At 35.4% G+C, this 23,972-nt stretch overlaps 1 protein-coding gene across 1 annotated transcript in view; it reads left to right on the forward strand.

Moving 5' to 3' along the window:
- LOC126889477 (alpha-1,3-mannosyl-glycoprotein 4-beta-N-acetylglucosaminyltransferase B) overlaps window positions 1-23,972 on the forward strand; it is a 359,292-nt gene that overhangs the window by 146,598 nt on the left and 188,722 nt on the right. The window contains exons 4-5 of the mRNA XM_050657800.1: window positions 1,154-1,200; window positions 14,659-14,831. Coding sequence (XP_050513757.1) covers window positions 1,154-1,200; window positions 14,659-14,831 — 220 coding nt within the window. The remainder of the gene's footprint in view (window positions 1-1,153; window positions 1,201-14,658; window positions 14,832-23,972) is intronic.

The raw sequence follows: 23,972 nt of genomic DNA on the forward strand, positions 1-23,972 counted from the left end.
TTGCACGGATCAATAATCACGAGGTGTATGAAAATTTTGAACAGCCATATCTTAACCATTTTTTGTTTTACGGAAAAACAAGATGAAACTAGCATATTTATAATAGCAAAACCTACATTTTTTACTCTTTAAGATCTTTATTGTCACTAATACTTTTTAAGTTATTTGAAAAAAGGAAATTTTTAAAAATTTTTTTTTACTATAAAACCAATTATTTTCAAAATAAGCACTTCAAACCAATCAAACTTACAGATCGTATAAACAATACACATTTCATACAGTTAAAATGAATGGTAAAGCGATAACGATTAATTTTATTTAGGGTGCTAAATAGACGGAGGTTTTCACGATTTTTTTTACCAAAAAAAGGGGCCAATTATTTTTTCAGTGTAACTCGTTTATTTTTGATGCTAGAAACTTTCGTAAAAAAACAAATATAAAGCTTTTTTAGATACTTTAAAAATGTTAATAAGCTTTTTCCGAAAAGTGCTTAATTTTTCGGTGATTTCGCGTTGAATTATTCGATTTGGAATTAGACGAATAAGAACGTATTTTTCATGACCTACAACTTTGTTTTTACTCAATTCATAGACTTTACTGATATACCATTTAGTTTGTTTTTTTATAAGCTACACTTTTGCCAAGCATATTTTTTTCGATAAATATTTACTTTTTGAGTTATTTGCAAAAAACGGTCAGAAAACGTAGTTTTTTTTGTCGAAAAATCAACATTTTTAATCGCGAATAACTCGACAAGTATTGACTTACTAAAAAACTTTATAGAAAGAAAGTTGCTTATAATCTATCAGTTTATCCATTCTCGGACTGATTTTAAACACGCGTTTTTCACCCCCCGAGAAGGGGTGACTGTTACCCCCCAAATAAAAACAACAAACGGCACAAATTCAACTTTGAAGTGGAGGGTAAGTAGAACCTAAATCCAAATTGTCATGCAATTCGGAGTTGGCCCTGAAAATTACACTCCAAAACGGTCATTTATTAGGCTATATTAACCAGTACATTTTACTTTCCGAACAAGTGCATACATAAGTATTATACATCATCCGTTTACCATGGCTTTTATATCAAGAATTAGTATGAGTACATAAACCTATCAATATTTATTTTCTTAACCGTAAAATATTTCTTTCAGACTGCAATGGAGTACATTCTTCAAATCGCTAAAGAAGTAGAAATGAAGTAAGTACAACTAGACGCATAATCGATTTTTCGTAATATTGCAGGACTTCGGTATTTATTTCATTATTTTTTAATTGGTATATTATTAATTGCCACATATTGGCAATTTTTTTTAATTTAGTTTAAATGCCTCGACAATTAAGGCTATTGACATGGCAATTTTCTACGAAGCACTTTACAAGAATATACACATCTTTTTTTTTCGGATGCCGTCTATGAATTGTGATCAAATGGTGTATTCATTGTACATTTTCGATTCATTTTTATAATAGCCTGTACAGATTTCTAGAATATTGTACCAGCGTGTACAGGTCTAGGAGATGAGTAATCTATTAGTATCTAGATTAATCTAAAGTATTTTTCGCCTGCGATCTAATGCCTCGAAACCATGCAAGTTATGGTTGACTAAAGCAAGTTATCTGCTACATCATTTGCAGCTAGCTTAAATCTCAACAGTCACATTGACATCTTTTTTGCTTGCTTGGTAGGTTGTTGGCGTTGCTTTATGCAATTTGGCCAGCTCGATCAGATTGGCGGCCACGACGATGATTGGCTCTCGAGCATGTCCGACCAGTCGAATATATCGACTTCTTGATTTTTTGAAGTAAATTGGCTATGGTGATAACTTTGACCATCTATTTACTTTTTGTACAAGGTCAGTAAACGAACATATGGAAAATATGCAATAACAAACACAATCTATTAGTAATAAGCATTAATTAGAAATGGAATGGCATTAATGGATAATTAGGAATCAGTAAAAACATGATTATAAGTTCCACATGCTTCCCACATAAAGACATACATAAAATGACATGGATTTCACCAGATGGAACCACAACAAATCAAATTGACCATGTGCTGATAGACAAAAGGACAGCCAGTAGTATCTCCGATGTGAGAACACGACAAGAAGCATGCTGTGGATCAGACCATCTTTTACTACATACCAAATTAACCAATAAGTTAACCAGAGTTAACAGGGAAAGAAACGAAAGACAAGAAAGGACAAACAAACTGGACCTGGAAAAACTGAAGATCCAGGAATGTAAAAAAAGTTCGAACAAGAAGTCGGAAATGAGTTAAAGACGCTAGAACTGCACTCCATAGAGGGCAGATGGAGTAATATCAAAACAGCAGTACTGACAGCAGCAGCGTCCACCCTGAGAAACAAGAAAAAGGAGAGGAGAGAAGCATGGTTTGATGACGAGTGCAGACAAGCAATAGAGGAAAGAAATGAAGCACATAAAATGTACATAACAAGAAGAACATGGGTAAGACGAACATCATTTGAAGTCGCCAGACGGAAAGCAGACAAGATATGAGAAAGAAAAAGAGAGCCTATGAAAATAGACAAATAGAAAAAATGGAAGAAAATTTCAAAAACAGCGAAATTAGAGGGGCTCACGAATACCTAAAAAAGATAATAAGTGGATATAAACCTCAAACAAGTTTATGTAAAGATAAAAGTGAGCAAATAATCAGTGACCAACAGAAAGTCACAGAAACCTGGAAGCATTATTTTCAGACCCTACTTGGAACACAAGTAGACATGGAAGATGAAAGGGGTATGAACTAAGTAGAAGAGAATGAAGTACCTAGGTAATGGAGTAGAAGTTCCAACTATAGAGGAATTTCTCGAAGCTATTAAGGTCCAGAAAAACAATTAAGCTCCGGCAGTTGACGAAATGAGACTCATAAAAGCCACAATGGATGAAACCCAGGCATGTGTATGAATACAAAACCACCGGACAGACTTTTTTAACATTTCGCAGGGACTAAAACAGGGAGATGGGCTGGCCCCAACATTGTTTAACCTGGCACTGGAGTATGCGGTTAGGCAAATGCAAACTGGACGAGGAAACCTACTGACCAACCGAACGGTTCAACTGGCCGTTTCTGCTGATGATATTAATATTATGAGTAGAACATCAACAGGATCACAGGAAACATACGCAGAGTTAAAAACACAAACAAAAATGCTAGGTCTGGAAATTAACACAGAAAAAACAAAAATAATGACTCAGACGAGAAAAAATATAGTCCCACAAAACATACATGAAGATGACATTGAAACGGTTGGAAAATTTACATACCTGGGAGTAGAAATATGTATATGCCGACGGATCAGAAGACGGAGAAATACAGAAGGGAGTAACGCAGGTAAACAGCTTATTTGCCCTCTCCCATATATTATTTCGGTCTAAAAGTCTCCACCGAAATAGAAAGATGAGAATCTATAAAACTTTAATTCGACCAATAACATGCTATGGCAGTGAAGCCTGGGTCCTGAAAGAAACATCCAAAAACAAACTCGACACATTCGGAAGGAAAGTACTGAGGAGAATACTAGGACCTGTGCGGGAAAACGGAATCTTCAGAAGTCGATACAACAACGAACTTTATCAACTTTATAAGGAAGCACTCCTGCCAGACTTCATTAGAATGCAAAGATTGCAATGGGCCGGACATGTGATAAGAATGGGAGAGGATAGGCTACCAAAAAGAGCACTGATTGCTAGAATGCAGGGAAAGAGACCGGTTGGAAAGCCAAGAAAGCGCTGGGAAGACACAGTAAACAGCGACGCACAAGCCCTTTTAGGAGTCTGTGTATGGAGAAGAGCAGCCATAGACAAGCAAGGGTGGAGGCAAAAAATAAAGGAGGCCAAGGCTCAATCTGGGCTGTAGTTCCGTAGAAGAAGAAGATTAATTAGGAATAAGGAAGGTATAGTTAGTATAGCTAAGACAACTTTTTTCTGATAACTTTTTATTTCTGTCTATCACTGTCTATTTCTTGACACAACTTTATAATTAGATCTCCTATATTATTTTTTATTTTCAATTCAACGTGCTTTCAGTATTATTGATAATTTTTTTACCAACTTCAGCGTTAAAGTCTCCCAGCGGAACATTAAGTTTCTGTTTTCAGCTGTGTTTATGGCTTCGTTATTTAGTTGCTTATATTATTTTTCTACATTTTGCTCTGAGGTTTCGTAAGTTACACTCCGCTCTTCCTACTTATTCTTTATTCCCAATAGCTACCCCTTTCGACTTTCTTGTCGATAAATCTCCTGAGAAGGATTCGCGGTAGGCTATCTCACGTAGGTAGGTAACTAAGACTACAATTTTGTCTTAGTTAAGTAGGATGAGGCCTTTTTCTTCTCATTGTATCAAAACCATCAGCAGAATGTAGTAGGCTTTGGTGACCAATTACTAAATGAAGAAGTCGATAACAAGAACATACCAACAATAGCGGAGTAACATATCACCTACAATTTTATACACACTACATAATACACCATACTCGAAATCCACGTTACACAACTTACGTTACAAAACCACCATTACTATACAGATTACACGAACATAATATTATATAACATAAAAAACACATAAAATATTTGGAAGTTGATATTCGTAGGATAAAACACCACCCTCAAATTATTTTCAACCACACGCATGCTGTTGCCTACAATCGAGGTTAAGACGTACGTTAATTTTGAAAAGACATAACATAATGGGTTATAAAATTTGACAGCATTTTTTAAAAAGATGCTTTCTTGAAATCGATTTCCGGAGTGGTTGGTAGTTGGTTAAAAATGTAATTTTCGTTACAATCGATAACTGTAGTTTAACCCCATGCCCCATTAGACCAGTAGGGATCTGCGAAAAAATGTCTATTTTTGGATGTCAGAGGTGGCATTCGGATTTTTGCAGATAAATTTATTTGACACCTTCAGTAATAATAATTGACTTATGCTCCTTCTCAAATATGCCCGGAACATTAATAAAAAAATTAAAATATTTAAAAATTTCGAAAAACATCGATTTTTTTTCTGCTTTCTTTGCTTATAACTTTAACACGATTCGTTTTGGAACAAAGTCGTACGGAAATAAAATAAAGATAATTGAATTTTGTATGATATACGACTGGTAAAAAATGTCTTAAGGTATTACCTTTTCTGGAATATAGCAATAAATACAAAATAAGGGGACAAAATAAGTCTGTTGTTATTCAATATTTTTTAACCACTTTGGTGGCACTTAGAACCTTAGTAAATAGCTTAGGAAATTCTTTGTAAGATACTTAAATCGTGTACCAAATTTCATTAAAATCGACCTAATAAATTTTGCATAATACATTTGCAATCTAAATGTTTTTAAGAAAGTTCAAATTTTTTAAAATCTTTCTGAACAAAAAGTAGACCATTTAGATGTTAGCTAATTTTTTCACATATAAAGAGGTGCTCTACCTATCTAATACACTTTACAGAATTAAAATCGGATTATTTAAGGGGCCCCAGCAATGTTTTAAATTTATAAACAATTTTTTGGCTTATAAACAAATAGCTTTGTTTAATAATAAAAAAAATCATTTTTAGCAATGCAAATAATTAAAACCGGTATAATTTGACTTAAACTTTCAAATGCTGTCAGCAGAATTGCTATTTTATTTTTTAATCAAACGTTTTTTGAAAGTTCCACCGCGTTTATCTCGGAAACTATGCATCCTACGAAAAAACTTGTAAGAACATGTTTTGCTTAGAATTACCCAAGAAATACACAAAAAGTTTGATTTTGCGAAAAATCTATTTTATGTAATTCCTCAAGTTCTTTGTTTATAACAATCTTATCGACATCCGGATCAATTGCTTCCCAAAAAATTCGTGTTCTACGGGTCAAAATACATAAAAAAAAACTTGGGTAAGTCCATCTAGTTGGGAACAAGGGAAGCTTTGTTCTCAATGTTAACATTACTTCAACGATCATGGGAAGTACAGAAACCAATTTACGTCTGCTTTATAGATTTTGAGAAGGCGTTTGATAGAGTTCAACATGATAGGTTGTTTGAATATCTAGAAATGATTGGAATAGACGATAAAGATCTGAGACTTTTACAACATCTATATTGGAATCAAGAAGCTTCTATTCTGGTAGACGTCAAAGAAACAGACAAAATTTGCATTCAAAGAGGTGTCAGACAGGGTTGTGTGTTATCCCCAACTTTGTTTAACGTATACTCAGAAATAATTTTTAATGAAGCCTTGGAAGGACAATGTGGAGTTCGAATCGGGGGAGAAACTATTAACAACATCAGATATGCAGACGACATCGCGATCATGGCTGAAAATATCGAAGATCTTCAATTCCTTATAGATCGAGTCACTAGAGAATGCTCCAATAACGGACTTAACATAAATGCAACAAAGACAAAGTTACTTGTGGTTAGTAAACAAGACGTCGGCCCTATGCAACTAATTGTCAATGATGAATCAATAACAAAAGTTAACCATTTTAAATACCTAGGATGTTGGATAAACGAGACACTAAATCCGGATGAAGAAATTAAAACTCGTATAGAAATTGCAAGAGGAGCATTTATGAAACTTAGATCTATTCTGAGCAACTCTCAGCTGAACTTACAACTAAGAATCAAGTTCCTAAAATGTTATGTGTATCCTGTATTACTATATGGATGTGAAACCTGGATCATGAAGGTTAACATGATGAACAAATTAGAAGCCTTTGAGATGTGGTCGTATCGTAGAATGCTCAGAATATCTTGGGTTCAACGCATTTCAAACAGAGAAGTCTTAAACAGAGTAGGTCAAGGCGAAGGTGACTTAATGAAGATGATAAAAAAAAGAAAACTTGAATATCTGGAGCATATAATGAGAGGTAGCAGATACAGGATGCTGCAGTTAATACTCAATGGAAAGATCGACGGAAAAAGAGGAATTGGTCGAAAGAAATATTCATGGCTCCGAAACCTTCGTCAATGGACTGGCTTATCAGCAGATCAATTGTTACATGCCGCACAAGATCGAGAACGATATCGGCAAATTGTTATGGAAGCTACCCACGCCTAAAAATTCGGGCACGGTACTTAAAGAAGAAGAAGAAGAAGAAGTCCATCTAAATAAAGGAGCCCGTAGCACCCCCTCCTCGCCACAGCACTAATTTGTTTATAAGCCAAAAAATTGTTTATAATTTTAAAACATTGCAGAGGCTGCTTAAATAATCCGATTTCAATTCTGTAAAGTGCATTAGATAGGTGGAGTACTTCTTTATATGTAAAAAATTGACAAATCTTTGTATGTTCTAGTTTTTGTTGTCCAAGATTTTAAAAAATTTTAATTTAAAAAAAAAAGTTTAGATTGCGAAATTATTATGCAAAATCTAGTAAGTCAATTTTAATGAAATTTGGTGTACGGTTTAAGCATATTACAAAAATTTTCTAAGCGAATTAGCAAGGTTCCAAGTGTAACCTAAGTGATGGAAAATCATTGAATAAAGACAGGCTTGTTTTGCCCCCTTATTTTATATTTATTGCTATTTTGAAGCAAGGGTGATAAATTAAGATATTTTTAACCAATCTCTCTGATAGAAAACTTAATTATCTTTGTTTTATTTCTATAGGACTTTGTTCTATAATGAATAGTTTTTAAGTTATAACCAAAGTAAGTAGAAAAAAAAACGAAATCTTTTGAAATTTTTTCTATTTTATTTTTTTTATTAATGTTCCGGGCATATTTGAGAAGGAGCATAAATCAATTATTATTAACGAAGTTATCACCTAACTTTATCCGCAAAAATCCGAATGCCACCTCTCACATCCACCTAAAAACAGATCCTTACTGGTCTACATGTAAAGATGATATTTAAATTATACATGCCACAAGAAAGTATAGTTTCAGAACCTCACAAAATATTTCAATCTCATTGGTTTAAATTAGGACAAGAGAAAGGTAAAACGCCGTATTGACAAGGATAGATTTCAGTGTCAGTAATCATAGAATATTGAAACTTGCGCTTTTAATCTCCTTAGGCTCAATGCACATTTGCGTCTTTTCAAGCCACGTGCACGCTGCGAGCAAGCTGCGTGCGATCGGTGGCGGTTCGGCAAGCACGTGGCTACGCCGCCACGTGCACGCGGCTTGAAAACAAGTCAGGCAGTTTGGCAGTCTGTGCTGGGCAATCTGTGAGTACACGTTGACCCAACGGCGGATCTACGGGAAAATAAAAAATCGAAATTTCCCGCTAACAAGGTCCAAACTTAAAGAAAAAATTGTTGAAACATAAAAATATATTATAGGTACTGAGCTGCTCAGAGTTCGACCTTACACTGAGACTAAGGTTTACTAAATGCTACGTGTGGTCGGTGCTGCTATATGGCATAGAAGGCTGGACACTCAAAACGAGGGATATAAACAGATTAGAAGCCTTCGAAATGTGGCTTTATCGCCGTATCCTAAAGATACCATGGACGGCGAAAGTCACAAATGTGGATGTCCTTAAAAGAATCAACCAAGAACGTCAGCTTTTCGAAAACATCAAGAAAAGAAAAACGGCGTATTTGGGTCACATCATGCGAAACGAAAAATACCAGTTCCTTCAACTTATAATCCAGGGTAAAATTGAAGGCAAGAGAGGAATAGGACGCAAGAAAATGTCCTGGCTCCGGAACATAAGGCAATGGACAGGGATTACCGACATACAATCACTGATCCACATTGCAAGAAACAGAGAGTTAATGGAAAATGTGATCGCCAACATCCATTAGTGGATTTGCATTTGAAGAAGAAGAAGAAAAATATATTAGCTGAGATGAAACTTAAACCACAGACAGACAAATTCAACCCAATAAACCGGTTAGTTAAGAAAATTAAGGAAACGTAATGCATTTAAGTTATTATTTATGTCTTTGGTGTAGTTTGGATTTATCTTTTTTATGTCTTTTGGTTGGGGAGTTCTTCCCTAAGGCAGATTTCCCCTCCCAAGGCAACTATCTAGATCCGCCACTGCGTTGACCGCGCGATGGATTTCAATGTAGATACAGAGCTATTTATTTCTGGTGTGTATTTACGCCGAGAAACCGCTCAAGTGTTATATTGACGGGAAACTTACGCTTTGCCCACATGCTGGTTTTCCTGTTTTCCTTAGTAACTTCAAAGGCGGCATTAGGGTGTGATCCAGTCATCATCATCATCACACATCCAAATTTGTCCACTGTCGGACATAGGCCTCCTCAAGGTGTCTCCACCCTTCTCTGTCCTGGGCAGCTGAAATCCAGTTTGTCGCTATTCTCTTAGTATCGTCGGTCCATCTGGTAGGTGGTCTTCCACGACTTCGTTTGTCCGCCCTTAGCCGCCACTCTAAGATCTTCCTTGTCCATCTGTTGTCTCTCTGTCTTGCGACGTGTCCTGACCATTTCCACTTCAACTTCGTAATGCGCTTTATGATGTCTTCCACTCCAGTTCTTCGCCGTAACTCATCATTTCGTATTCTGTCTCTCAAAGTTAGGCCAAGCATGGATCTTTCCATTTTTCGTTGTGCTACTTGTAATTTTCTTATTGATGTTTTAGTCAATGTCAGTGTTTCAGCTCCATAAGTAAGCACCGAAAGTACACACTGATTAAATGCTTTTCTTTTTAGCTTTATTGTTTGGTTGTCTCTACTTATTTGTATTTCGTGGCCCAGATAGATGTATTTGTGAACTGTTTCGATATGGCAGTTTTTCTAGTGTCAGTGGTCCGCTAGGTACTAAATTGCTCATCATTTTAGTTTTCCCAAAGTTTATTTCCAACCCTACTTTTTGAGAGAGAAACTCGTTGTAGTTCTTGCAGCATTTCGTGGGCTTCCTTTAAGTAGTCGGTTATTAAAACTATATCATCTGCAAATCGTAGGTGGTTCAGCCTTTCGCCATCGACATTTAAGCCTCTGTTTTCTCATTCTAACATCTGGAATGCATGCTGCATTACGGCATTGAATAGTTTTGGTGACATGTTGTCTCCTTGTCTAACTCCCCTTTTTAGTTTTATTTTTTGAGTTTGGGTATAGAGGTTTATTGCTGTTGTGGCATTTGCATATATATGTTGAATAATGTTGGAATATCGGTAGTCGATTCTACAATCTCTCAAAGCTCTTAAGATAAGCCTTTGACACTATCGAAATGGTAGCCATCTTAAGAGCTGTGATCCAGTAAAACAGGTAAACCGTGACGTAACCGCTGGCAAACCGCCCTCATATCATGTACAAAGCGTAAACTTGAAAACAAACAGCTTGCTCGCAGCGTGCAAACAACTTGAAAGCACGACAAGTGTGCATGGAGCCTTATATGCTTTAATATAATGCCAACCGCTGGGAAACCCTATACGTTAATAATGCAGTTAATCAATATGGTATTCGTTAACCTGGAAATTAATCAAGCGTGGCCGTTATTAATGTAATTAGATCCTATGAGATTTAAAAGTGACAATAATTAAAATACATTTGAAATATTTAGATATTAATATAAATTTGTTTTTGTGATATTATAAAATGATAAATATAACAAGGGGATTGGCGATAGCAGTTTCAGATAGGTTTTTAGTTGCCTATCAAATCAAAAAAATTTGTCATTGTTAAAAGTAACAGTGTTGATAGATGTTCCCACGCAGTAGGCGAACGGCACACCCCCTAATTTGAGGCTTAGAAATCGAAAAAGCGACCATGATAGGTGAATGGAAAATTTTGGTCATTTTTTATATTTTCGAGGTCGCTGAATCCGAATGTGGAGTTTATTTTTATCAAGAGTTTGTGGAACATGTTCAAAAATCAAAAAACAATAATGCAAAAAATCAATTTTGATGATTTTTCAACTTTAACTCGCTGTATCTTTTGTATCTGTAAATATTTCCTGTTAAATTTACTGTTTTATCTTCGAAGTATTTAGATAACAATGAAATATGTCCGAAATTTTCAAAAAAATTAAAAGAGGAGTTGTTAATTTTTAAACATTTTGTCGTCAGATTTCGTTAGTTTCATGTTTACTTAAAAAAGTTGAGTGACAAACTTTTTAGTTTGTAATTTTAACCAACACAGCATTAAAACATAGGCCATGAAGAAGTATTCTAGAAAATTTCAAGTCAAAATATGCAATAGGAAAAGAGTTATGTAACTTTATTTGTAGACGAGTGGAAGTTCCCCAAAAAAAAAAACGATTATTTCTCGAGATACTGACCACCGTGTGGTGAATGGCTAATTTTGGTCATACTTTATGTTTTTGATGGTGATGAAAACGAAAATGGGTTTCTTTTGAATTTTAGATGGAGGAACATTGTCAAAATCGCAATTGTACCTTAAAAATAAAAAAAAATAAATCACGTTTTTCTTAAAATTAAAAGTTGCACCATTTTTATTTTTGTATAACTTTTTGTTCTTTATACTTTATATTTTAACATAAGCTTAACTAGAAAGCTAAATTTCAAATTTTGTCACTCAACTTTTGCGATTAAACTTTGCAATACAGGAATCTTCACCTTTTACTTTAAAAAATTCATAGTTTTTACTATAATAAGACTGCGACATGAGAAATGTCTACTATAAAAATTTCAGAAAAAAAATGTTAAAATGGAACAGAGTTGTAGCGACTTAAACGCAAAAAAACGTAATTTCATTGTTTTTTCATATTTAGGGTAAAATTGCGGTTTTGACAATATCCACCACTTGAAGTATGACAAAAATTAGCCATTCACCAGACCGTGGTCAGTATCTCGAGAAATAAGCGTTTTTGGGGGGGGGGGGTGTCACTCGTCTATAAAGTCACATAACTTTTTTTCTATTGCATATTCTGACTGGAAATTTAGAAATGATTTATGTTTTTATGACTTATGTGTGCTTATGTTTTAATGCTGTGTTAGTTAAAATTATAAACAAAAAGTTTGTCACCTAACTTTTTTAAGTAAACATGAAACTAAGGAAATCTGACGACAAAATGTTTAAAAATTAACAATTGCTCTTTTAATTTGTTTAAATATTTTGGGCAAATGTCATTGTTATCTAAATCCTTCAAAGATAATACGATAAATTTTTTGAAAGGAAATCTAAATTTATTTTTCGCATTTTTGCATCAAATTTGATTTTTGAACATGTTCCACCAATTTTATAAGTTTCATATTCGGATTTCACCAAATTTCATATTCGGATTCAACGACCTTGAAAGCATAAAGAATGACCAAAATTCGTTATTCACCTGAAAGTTTTTTACCTGAGTCATCTGAAACATCATTTTATGGGTTGCTACCACTCGACTACAGCTTTAAATGTTAATATTGATAAATAGTAAACAAATTATGAATTTTTATAGTAGTTGGAAAAGCTATCTCGTCAAAAAAGGTCCTATAAAAACTTATTTTTGTAATGTGTGAAAATAGTTACTTATGAAGCAGTTCGTGAAGTATGCTTTTTGCGAACGCACGCGATGTTTAGAGCACGAGCGACAACGGAGCGAGTTCTATATATCGCGTAAGTTCGCAAAAAGTACTTCACGCACAGTTTCATACAATATTTTATCTACAATAAACAAATAAACTGTCACTGGAATTCATTTCTATTCTACAATTTTTAGAACTTTGACATTTAAACATTCTAATTTTTTTCAAACCACAAAACTGTCAAAATTTTTGTTATAATATATTACTCATTATGTCATGACAACGCGAAAGTTAAGGATATTTGATTATATGAAAGTGTGTCAAAAACAGTGCGAAAAAGTAAATCCCATTTAAAATACATTGTTACTTCACGCACACTTTAAACCCTTCACGCACTGCTATCTATAATGACAGTTTTCACACACTAAACACAATACTTATCGACGGGTCTAAGCATTTTTCAAAAAAACAATTAGTATTGTAATTATTGATTTTATTCTAAATTACAGACATAACTTTGTTATTTTCTATTATCTTGTAAATGGTAGAGAATAAAAATTTGATATTTTGCAGTTGTGTATAACTTTACACACCCTATCAAAATAGCTATCAAAATGACACTGTTGCCATTTAAGAAAATCAACGATGACGTCATATCTCTAAATTGGGACAACCTGTATACATTATTATTGTATGTCAAAAAGGACAATTTGAAATACTAATCGACGGGTCTGAGCATTTTTCAAAAAAACAATTAGTATTTAAGATATTGAATTTATTCCAAATTAGAGACTCTGTATATTATTAATGTTATTAATTAAACTTGATTGAAAGAAATGAAGAACTTTTCGACAAAAGAAAACTAAAGGATGTATTTAATCCATCACTATGAACATAAAATACGGTCGAGAATTTACACTCTCCACGACCACAGCAGCCACTTAAGCCTACTTAGGCTCTGGAACAAAGACTTAAAGAAACTGTACTAAATACAAACAACTAATTTTCTCCATTGAACTATTTTCAACAATTTTCTCCGTTTAGCAAGGCAAAGAGCCTGCTGACGGAAAGGCACAAACTTCTTATTCTAGCTCTCTAGAACTGATCGCTCTTCTCGACTACTTCGAACTGATCTTGATTATACTTTCAACTCTAACACCCAAAACTCCATCTCCCCATTTTTCTATCCTACTACCGGTTTTACCAATCAAAAAAATTCGCCAATTTCCACTCTTATCTCAAAACGAATAGAAAAGGTTTAAGGAAACTTCAACCACGCCTTCAAAGGCAATAACTTATTCTTCCGCAAATAGGATTCAATCTACGAAATTCTGATGATTTGTGTCTCAGCTCAAAATTCTCCCATGCTTTTTTTGCAACGTTCGCAAAATAACACGTGTAAACTTGTTGGATTATATTATAAACACACTAAGAGCCTCTTATCTGCAACGGTATGCACTATGTAAACAAGTCAGTCCAAAGCATCAAATTTTTGTCGCCAAAAACACATTCGCAAAAAGATTTACGAGTCTCATTTCTTTGACGGCAAAAATTCAACTTCAATCAAAAACAGGAGATACGAATACGCATGAGAATCAAGAATTAATTACGTAATACTACAGATTCATGAGAAATGAAAATAATCACACATTTCCACGCAACAAACACAATTTATGAAACGGATTTACCATATAGGGTGAAGCAACAGTATCAGGAATTCGAAAACGTGAATGCCCTTTGCACCCGTTACATTGTTGGACAGAACATCCAATTGATTTGTTACCCTTTCATTAAACTCTCATGCAAAAAATCAGACTGCTATTACTAACCAACATGATTCCTGTCATTTGACATGTTCTTCGTGTTCCACTTATTAAAATGCCCAGTTGGTGATAAACACCAATTTAATTTTTGCATGAGAGTTTAATGAAATGGTAACAAATCCATTGGAAGTTCTGTCTGACAAAATATATGGAACGTTTTCGTAGTCTCACGTTCCAAATTTTTAACCTGTTCCACAATTAAAACTTTCCCTGTTCCAGTGTTTCCATACATCAAAGTTTGTCCGACTAGACACCGTTAGTTATTAACAAATTTTCAGCTAGCTATTAATCAACTTTTTTTTGGTTCGGGGATCCAGGTCTAAAGGCATTTTTAGTTTTTTGAATATTATGTATACATATATTTTTAATATGAATATATAAAAAGAATAAATATATTTTAGTTAATATGTAATATATTATTAATAAATCTCATTTTTTAGATTTCCTTCACAAGTAGAATCAGGACTTATTGAAATTATCGCCCCATCTTCTGGATACTATCCCAATTTCGATAAGCTTCGAATTACGTTGGGAGATTCATCAGAACGTGTTAAATGGAGATCAAAACAGAATTTAGATTATGCATTTTTAATGTCCTACTGTCAAACCAAAGGTAGGTAATATTTTTTTTGTTATATATTCTCAACATTAATATCACAATAGAGTGAGAATAAATTGACAATGATGCGACAATTTTTCGAAAACTTGTTGCCTGGCAATAGGCACGAGAGCGCAGAGGGCTCGAGTGACTATTGCCGATTGGAATCAAGTTTAATAAAAAATTGGAGCAATATTTTCTTATTTATTCTTACTATCTTGTAATATTCGACAGATGTGTATGCCAAATGTCATGCCAATCTAAGGGATTCTTTAAAATTTGGAGCAAAAACCGTGAGTAAATGGACCATCTGTTCTAACGCTTTTTTGAACTATTTCAATTTCTCTCCCAAACATTTAGGTCTGCAGATTCGGAAAGAAACCCCATGATTTCAAGTTATCCACTCTACTAGTTTGCTATCCGCATTTAATTTGCATCAAAAAGGTCAAATCACGTATATGTAGCACTATTAAAGTTCATATTATTATCATCGATAAGAGCGTTTCTTATTACTTTATTGTTTATAATTTTATGATTTATAGGCCTGGATCCCGCGTACCCAAAAAAAAGTTCATTATTAGCCAGCTGAAAATTTGTTAAAGCTTAACGGTGTCTAGTCGGACAAACTTTAATGTATGAGAACACTGGAACAGGGAAAGTTTTAATTGTGAAACTTAATTTTAATTGTGGAACGTGTCATCATGACAAGTTTATGATTGTGAAAACTAGCAGGTCATTCTTAAGTTTATTCAATAGCAAACTTTGTATCATATTTGTACGACCAGTGCCGGCGATAACGGTCCTGCACGGGATGCACTGCAGGCGGGCGTCCCTGTTTGGGGGGCGCCAAAATGAGCTTTTTTCTTCCGGTGTTATACAAAATACTAATTAAAAAAAACTGAAGGGCGCCTACCCTACTTTTGCAGGCGGGCCCCTTATACCCTAGCGCCGGTACTGTGTACGACAAATATGTTGGGCATTTTAATAAGTCCGACACGTAGAACATGTAAAATGACAGGTATTATATTTGTGGTAAATAGCAGCCTGATTTTTGCATGAGATTTTAATGAAAGGGTAACAAATCAATTGGAAGTTATGTCCGACAAAATAAATGGGACGTTTTCGTAGTCTGACGTTCGAAACCTGTAACCTGTTCCACAATTAAAAGTTTCCCTGTTCCAGTGTTCCCATACATAAAGTTTGTCCGACTAGACACCGTTAAGCTATTAACAAATTTTCAGTTTGCTACTATGTAATAAACTTTTTTTGGTGCGCAAGATCCAGGCCTATTATTCTATATACGAAATTTTATAAATATGCTGTTATTAGGAGAACTTCAAGTGTTTTCCAAACTTCCTGTGTATTTATATTAACTTCTTCGTTTGTTGATAAGAATTGATTATTATTAATTTATTGTTTATAATAAATTTTTGATTTATTGCATGCCAAATTTTTTATGCTGTTATTAGAACAACTTATATATAAAAAAATTGAATTTCTACTGAAGAGACGTATCCTGTTTTTATTGCGAAAAAACAATTTTGAGTTACACTGCGCGTCATAGAAAACGGGCACCCTAAAAAATGGGTAATTTTTGAGGTTGCGTATCTCCTACACCTGTTGTCCGATTTAAGTAATTTTTTGAATATCTTATAGCCTTGTTCTTTGTCAATATCCCTGTAATAATATTTTTGCTAAACATGTAAATTTTCATTGTATACCGGGTGTACGAATCAAACTGTGTTTTTTTCTCAAAGTTCGCAACACCCTGTGGAATATCCTAGCATTTATAAAATACTGAAATTAAAACCCAACTATAGCCTCAGGTTTTCTCAACATTCTGTTTTTTGATTCATTCGCTTATGTTGGATAATACAAAAGTTAGGTACTTTAACAATTAGCCATGTTCTTCATCAGTATATTTTGTTTGTAAATAAGTGCGACAAACTTTAAGGGGTAATTCTGCATTAAAAAATAATGACAATTTGCTTTATAATCGTATGTCCGCAAATGCTTCGTTTGCGAGATACGGGATGTTGAATTTTTTCTTACAAACTGACGATTTATTTATTGCTTTAAAACCGGTTGAGATATGCAAATTAAATTTGGTGAGCTTAAGACGTAGTTATTGCACATTTTTTGACATACAATTAAGAATTTTATATTCACCATTGGCGTGCATACGGGTAATATGATCGGTCATATTACCCGTATGCACGCCAATAGTGAATATAAAATTCTTGATTGCAAGTCATAAAATTCGTAATAACTATCTCTTAGAACCTACCAAATTTCATTTGCATGTCTCAACCGGTTTTAGGGCAATGAAATAAATCGTCAGTTTGTAAAAAAAATTCAACATCCCGTATCTCGTAAACGAAGCATTTGCGGACATAAGTTTATAAAGGAAACGGTCATTATTTTTTCATGCAGAATTGCCCCTTAAAGTTTGTCGCACTTATTTACAAACAACCCATACTGATGAAGAACATGCCTAGTTGTTAAAGTACATAACTTTTGTATAATCCAACATAAGAGAATGAATCAAAAAACAGAATGTTCAGAAAACCTGACGCTATAGTCGGAATTTAATTTCAGTATTTTAAAAAGTCTAAAAAATTCCACAGGGTGTTGCGAACTTTGAGAAAAAAACAGTTTGATTCGTAAACCCTGTATACAATGAAAATGTACCTGTTTAGCAAAAATGTTATTACAGGGATATTGACAAAGAATAATGCTATAACATATTCAAAAAATAACTTAAATCGGACAACAGGTTAAGGAGATAAGCGACATCAAAAATGACCCATTTTTTAGGGTGCCCGTTTTCTATGACGCGCAGTTTATTTACTTTTTAAAATTTGTAATCTGTCTGAACTCTGAATGATAAACAAAACTAATTAGTGTTGCCTAGTATCGTAAAAACACATTTTCAAGAAGTAAATAACAGTATGCGATAGGGAATTCCGGTAATTCATTAAAAAAGGTGGTAATTGTATCTGTAAATATAATTATAACAGCAAGAACGTTAGATTGTTAATCTCTCGCAAAAAATGGTTTGGGCTTATCTCTTGATTTTCAATGTGTTGCGTTCAGAGTCTTAGAAAACAAAACGTTTGCATAAAAATTATATGGATTAGGCCGAACTGTTCGCGTAAAGTTCGACAAAAATATACTCAGTGACATTAGAAGTGTTACACCAAGAACGAATCATTCCTGGAACTTTATTTTTGGCAACATGGTACATTTTCTTCAAGAATGAAACGATAACATTGGCAAGACTTTTTATTAATAGGTAATCAAAAAAAAATTTAAAATGTGTTTGGCGACCCCCTAGCTGAATACACTCCTGTACACGTCTAGGTATTGACAACATGAGATTATCGGTGTCTACTTGTGGCACCTCGTTCCAACCAATTTGATTTTCATGGATTAACTCTGCCAGAGTCTGTGGGGGATGATGCAAATTGGACAGTCTCCTCCCCATCATATCCCACACATGTTCGATAAAATTTAAACTCAGTGAACGGGGTAGCCACTGCAAAAAATTAACACCAGCTTCTTGGAGAAAGTCCAAAGTTCGACGAGCAATATGGGGACGCGCGTTGTCTTCCTGAAAGAGGGCGTTTCGAAAGTGATTTGTAAGATTTCATCAACATAACGCGCATCTGTCATACTGCCTCGAATAAACAAAAGTGGTGATCGGCTACCATAAGCAATAACCCCCCAAACCATTACTCCAACTGTCCTGTGTAGATGCCTCTCAACAGCAAACCCGGTATCTCGTCGCTCTCTACGGCGGCGTCTTATCATCTTACGACCATGATCATACCTAAACAAAATCGCAATTCATCGCTGAATGCTGCATTATGCCATTCTGCCACCCAATGCTGCCGTTCTCTGCACCAATTCAAACTTTGATGACAGTGGTCCGCAATCAAAGGAAGCACTCGTCGTGGGCGGAATGAAACTAGTCTAAAGGCTCGAATGTTACGGTAATAGGGTACGTATAGTAACAAGTCTACCTTCTACTCCAAACCATTGGTCAGCGATTTGACGCGTACTATCAATACGGTCTCGCAGAGCCAGGAGTCTACAGCGCCTATCTTGACGCCCTGTGGTACGCCTCGGTTGACCAGTTGGTCTTCTTCGTATTCCTCTACCTTCGTTTGTACGAATTCCTCTACCTACGACGTATTCCTCTACCTACGACACACTCGCATAACTGTCATTGCCGTACAATTAACACGACGGCCAATTTAGCGATACGACAAACCCATATTTCTAGACAATAATTCTCCCCTGTCAAAATTGATGTCTTCGAATTCGAGGCATATTCTTGCACTGAATACAATTAGACTGAGGAATAATAACTAAACATTTCTGTACCAATTGGTCTTCATAAATTGGTCTTTTCACAAAAAAATTTAAAGATAAAACTTTATTTTTACAAAAACTATAAAAAGTAAAACATTGATAGCGTTATCATAGCATGCTTTAAATATAGTCATTGTACTGCCAAAAAATTAAGTTCAAGAAATGATTGCTTCTGGGTGTAATACTTCTAATGTCACTGAGTATATATTTACAGCGAACTCATCGCAAACTCATCACGATCCATGGAAAGCGACGAACCAACACATGTATGAAGTTTAGTTCAATGTTTCACTTAATTTGTAATTTGAATATTGATTACATTGCATTTCTCACGTTTCTTATCTCTTTCAAGTCACGAAGTAACACGTCATTCAGACAATCTCGATGCGACGACATGTACAGACAATATCGCTTCGTACGACGTCCAGAGCAGGGAAATCACGGTAGTTATGGGCGATTTTAATGCAAAAGTCGGCAAGGGAAGTGCTGGAACAATAATGGGAGATCAACGACTAGGGGAACGTAACGATAGAGGTGATCGTCTAATACAATTCTGCCAAGAACAAAATCTAATAATCACAAACACGTTTTTTAAATTACCTTTGAGACGGTTAAATACATGGCGCTCACCAACAGATAAACCGGAAAAAGTGGTAAGAAACCAAATCGATTATACATATACTGATTAAAGAGAGATATCGTAACACCATCAAATCCGTTAAAACTTATCCAGGAGCAGATGTCACACCAGACCATAACCCACTAATCGCTAATGTCACGCTTAAGCTTAAACGTATTAGAAAACCCCAAAGAACTCCAAATATAGATGTTAAAAAACTGAAAGAAGTTGATATAAAAAACAAACTTCAACAGAAAATATACGAAAGCTTTGATAAATTAGATACTAACACCTACGAGATAAACCATCAATGGAAACACTAAAAAACTGCCTACTTGTTCCATGCAAAGAAATATTAAAAGAACCGATAAGAAAGAGAGACAACTGGATGACCGACGAGATACTCGGTATGATGGACCAGACCAACGAAAACAAGCCAAGAACAAAGACAATCACAATTACAAAATAATTAACAATGAAATCAGAAAAAAGATAACAGAGACAAAACAAACTTACTATGAGGAAAAATGTAAAGAGATAGAAGATCTTCAGAACAAATACGATCTATTCAACCTGCATAAAAAGGTTAAAGAAATGGCAGGGCTGCAAAAAAGAAACCACAACACAACTCTTTTAGACAAAAATGGAAACACTATTATAACGACAGAAGAAAAGCTAAAACGATGGAAAGAATATATGGAAGAAGTTTTCGACGACGAAAGAGGAAACCTACAAGACATATCTTTCGAAAACAGAGAAACAAGTGTAGAAATTACAAAGGAAGAAATATTGTATGCACTAAAACACACCAGTAACGGAAAACGCACGGGGCCAGATCAACTGCCTATTGATATCCTTAAAATAATAGAAAATGAATACATAGATGTCCTCTTAAAGCTCTTTAATCAAATTTATCTGTCGGGTGACATACCCAATGAATGGTTGACCTCAACATTTATTTGTCTCTCAAAAAAGAAAAATGCTAGATAATGCACCGACCACCGCGCCATAAGCCTGATGTCTCACACACTTAAAATGTTTTTAAAGATCATTCATAAACGCATTTACCAAACACTTGATATGGATATTGAAGAAACCCAATTTGGATTCCGTATAGGCGTAGGTACCCGTGAAGCTCTCTTTGCATTCAACGTACTAATCCAGAGATGCGTGGACGTGAACCAGGATATGTACGTCTGTTTCATAGATTACAACAAGGCTTTCGATAAAGTCCGCCACAAACAGCTAATGGACGTCCCCAAAGCAAAACAATTACAATACAATGACCTTGGAATTATAGCAAATCTATATTATAAACAGCAGGCACACATACGGATTAACGAACATACATCAGAAGAGTTCGAAATTAAAAGAGGAGTGCGACAGGGGTGTGTATTATCACCACTACTATTCAATGCATACTCTGAAGAAATTATGAAAATAGCTCTTGAGGGAGAAACAGCAGGAATAAAAGTAAATGGAACGCCAATTAACAACATAAGATATTCGGACGATACTATCATAATAGCAGACAACCTTAAAGACCTCCAAAAGTTAATGAACAAGATAGTTGAGTATGGAGGAGAATATGGATTATCAATAAACATCAAGAAAACTAAATTTATGAGGATATCAAAAACCCAAAATAATGATGAAAGCCTGACAATTAAAGGTAAAACTTAAGAAAAAGTAGAAAACTACAACTACCTTGGCACAATAATTAATCACACAAACGATTATTTCAAAGAAATCAAAGTTAGAATAGAGAAAGCAAGAACAAACTTCAATAAAATGAGGAAGGTACTTTGCGCAAGAGAACTGAAATTAGACTTGAGAGTTAGGCTGGCAAGGTGCTATATTTTCTCGACTCTGCTTTACGGGATAGAAGCATGGATACTTAACGCATCGACTACTAAAAAGTTGGAAGCATTTGAACTGTGGGTGTATAGAAGAATCCTGAAGATATCATGGACCGAGCATATAACAAAAAACGAAGTCATGAGAAGAGTCAACAAAAGACTGGAAATATTGGAAACCATCAAGACACGAAAGCTGCAGTACCTGGGGCATGTTATGCGTAATGAAAGATACAACATACTTCAGTTGATTATACAGGGGAAAATCCAGGGCAAGAGAAGTGTAGGAAGGAGACGAATCTCGTGGTTGCCTAACTTGAGGGAATGGTACGGATGCACATCAACCGAACTATTCAGAGCAGCAGCATATAAGATCAGAATAGCCATGATGATTGCCAGCCTCCGTCGCGGAGATGGCACGTGAAGAAGAAGACGACGTCCAAATTCTGCTCACCAACAACTGCGAATATCCTTTGTGTCAGAAACCGACAGGCCGTGGTTCGTGACGAGCGACGTACGGACAGCTCACACGCGGTTCGTCCCGCCGCGCGCCGTACAAATTATTTGAATATAGCGTTCGCGAAGAGTTCGGCTCGCTTCTGTGTACCGATCTTAACAGCATAGCTTTTCTTTCAAGACACATTCGTTTACTTTTCTGCTTATAAATTCCTATTCTATCTGGATCTCTGAAGAGGTAGGACAGCGTCATCATCATCATCATCATTCAACTTCTTCCATCCACTGCTGGACATAGGTCTCTCCCATTTTCGCCACTTTGTTGCCATTTCTTGGACGTTCGTTTAATGTCGTCCATCCAGCGTGTTGGTGGTTGTCCTCTGCTGCGTTTGTCTTCTCTTGGGCGCCAGTCAATTAGTTTTCTGTTCCATTTTGAGTCTTTTAGTCGTGCTACGTGACCTGCCAATTTACATTTCAGCTTCGCTATACGTTCGACGACATCAGTGATACCTGCTCTTTTCCTTAGGTATTGGTTCATTATTTTGTCTTTTTTTGCCACGCCCAGCATCGATCTTTGGCCGATGCCACATTATGCGTTTTGACCGGATGCGGTGAAAACGCATCCGTTTCCAACGCAACCGGACCAACCTGTCACACTATGCGTTTAGTCTGGTGCAGTTTGTAAGCGCGTACCGATGACTCAAAACGCATCCGTTTCCAACGCAACCGGACCGATCTGTCACACTATGCGTTTTCACCGGATGCGGCGAAAACGCATCCGGTCAAAACGCATAATGTGGCATCGGCCTAAGGGCGATGCCACATTATGCGTTTTGATCGGATGCGGTGGAGACGCATCCGTTTCCAACGCTACCGGACCGACCTGTCACACTATGCGTTTAGTCTCGTTCAGTTGTAAGCGCGTACCGATGTCACAAAACGCATCCGTTTCCAACGCAACCGGACCGACCTGTCACACTATGCGTTTTGACTGGATGCGGTGGAAACGCATCCGGTCAAAACGCATAATGTGGCATCGCCCTTTCCATTCGCCTTTGTTCTACTCGCATTTTTAGTGCTGTTGTTTTTGTGAGCGTGAAAGTTTCTGCTCCGTATGTCATAATAGGAATAACGCATTGTTCAAATGTCTTCCGTTTCATAGCTATCGGGATGTAGCTTTCAAATATGTCTCTTAGTGAACCATACGCCGCCCAAGCAAATTTTATTCTTCGTGGAAATTCGCAGGTCTGATTATAATTATCCTCGCTTATTCTGATTTCATGACCGAGATATATGTACTTTTCTGTCAATTCGATCACTTTCTTTTGGATGGTTAGGTGTTCGCTGGGAATTAAATTTGTCATAAATAGGGGAGTGCATATAGATTTTCACTTCGGAAAAAATCAAACAAGATATAACTTTTTGTAATTTCATTAAGAAATGTTTAATAAACAACATATCAAATAGTTCTACTCGAGAAGTGGGTGCTTCATTTTTTATTAAACAAATGAACTGCGATATTAGATGTTTTTAAACGCTTTTATTTAGTTCAATCGTTTGCGTCAAATCTTTAGACGTTAATTTGACTGCCTTTTGTTCAATGGAAATGAATGCAATTTTGCAGACATATGGATTCGCGGGAACAATACACGAATTTGCGATATTAGATGTTTTTAAACGCTTTTATTTAGTTCAATCGTTTGCGTAAAATCTTTAGACGTTAATTTGACTGCCTTTTGTTCAATGGAAATGAATGCAATTTTGCAGACACATGGATTCGCGGGAACAATACACGAATAGTCGATCAAAACTTTTTTTTATGTTTATAAATTGTTTAAATAAAAAAAA

The sequence above is a fragment of the Diabrotica virgifera genome, chromosome 8 (assembly GCF_917563875.1).
Source record: "Diabrotica virgifera virgifera chromosome 8, PGI_DIABVI_V3a".
Taxonomy (NCBI): Eukaryota; Metazoa; Arthropoda; class Insecta; order Coleoptera; family Chrysomelidae; genus Diabrotica; species Diabrotica virgifera.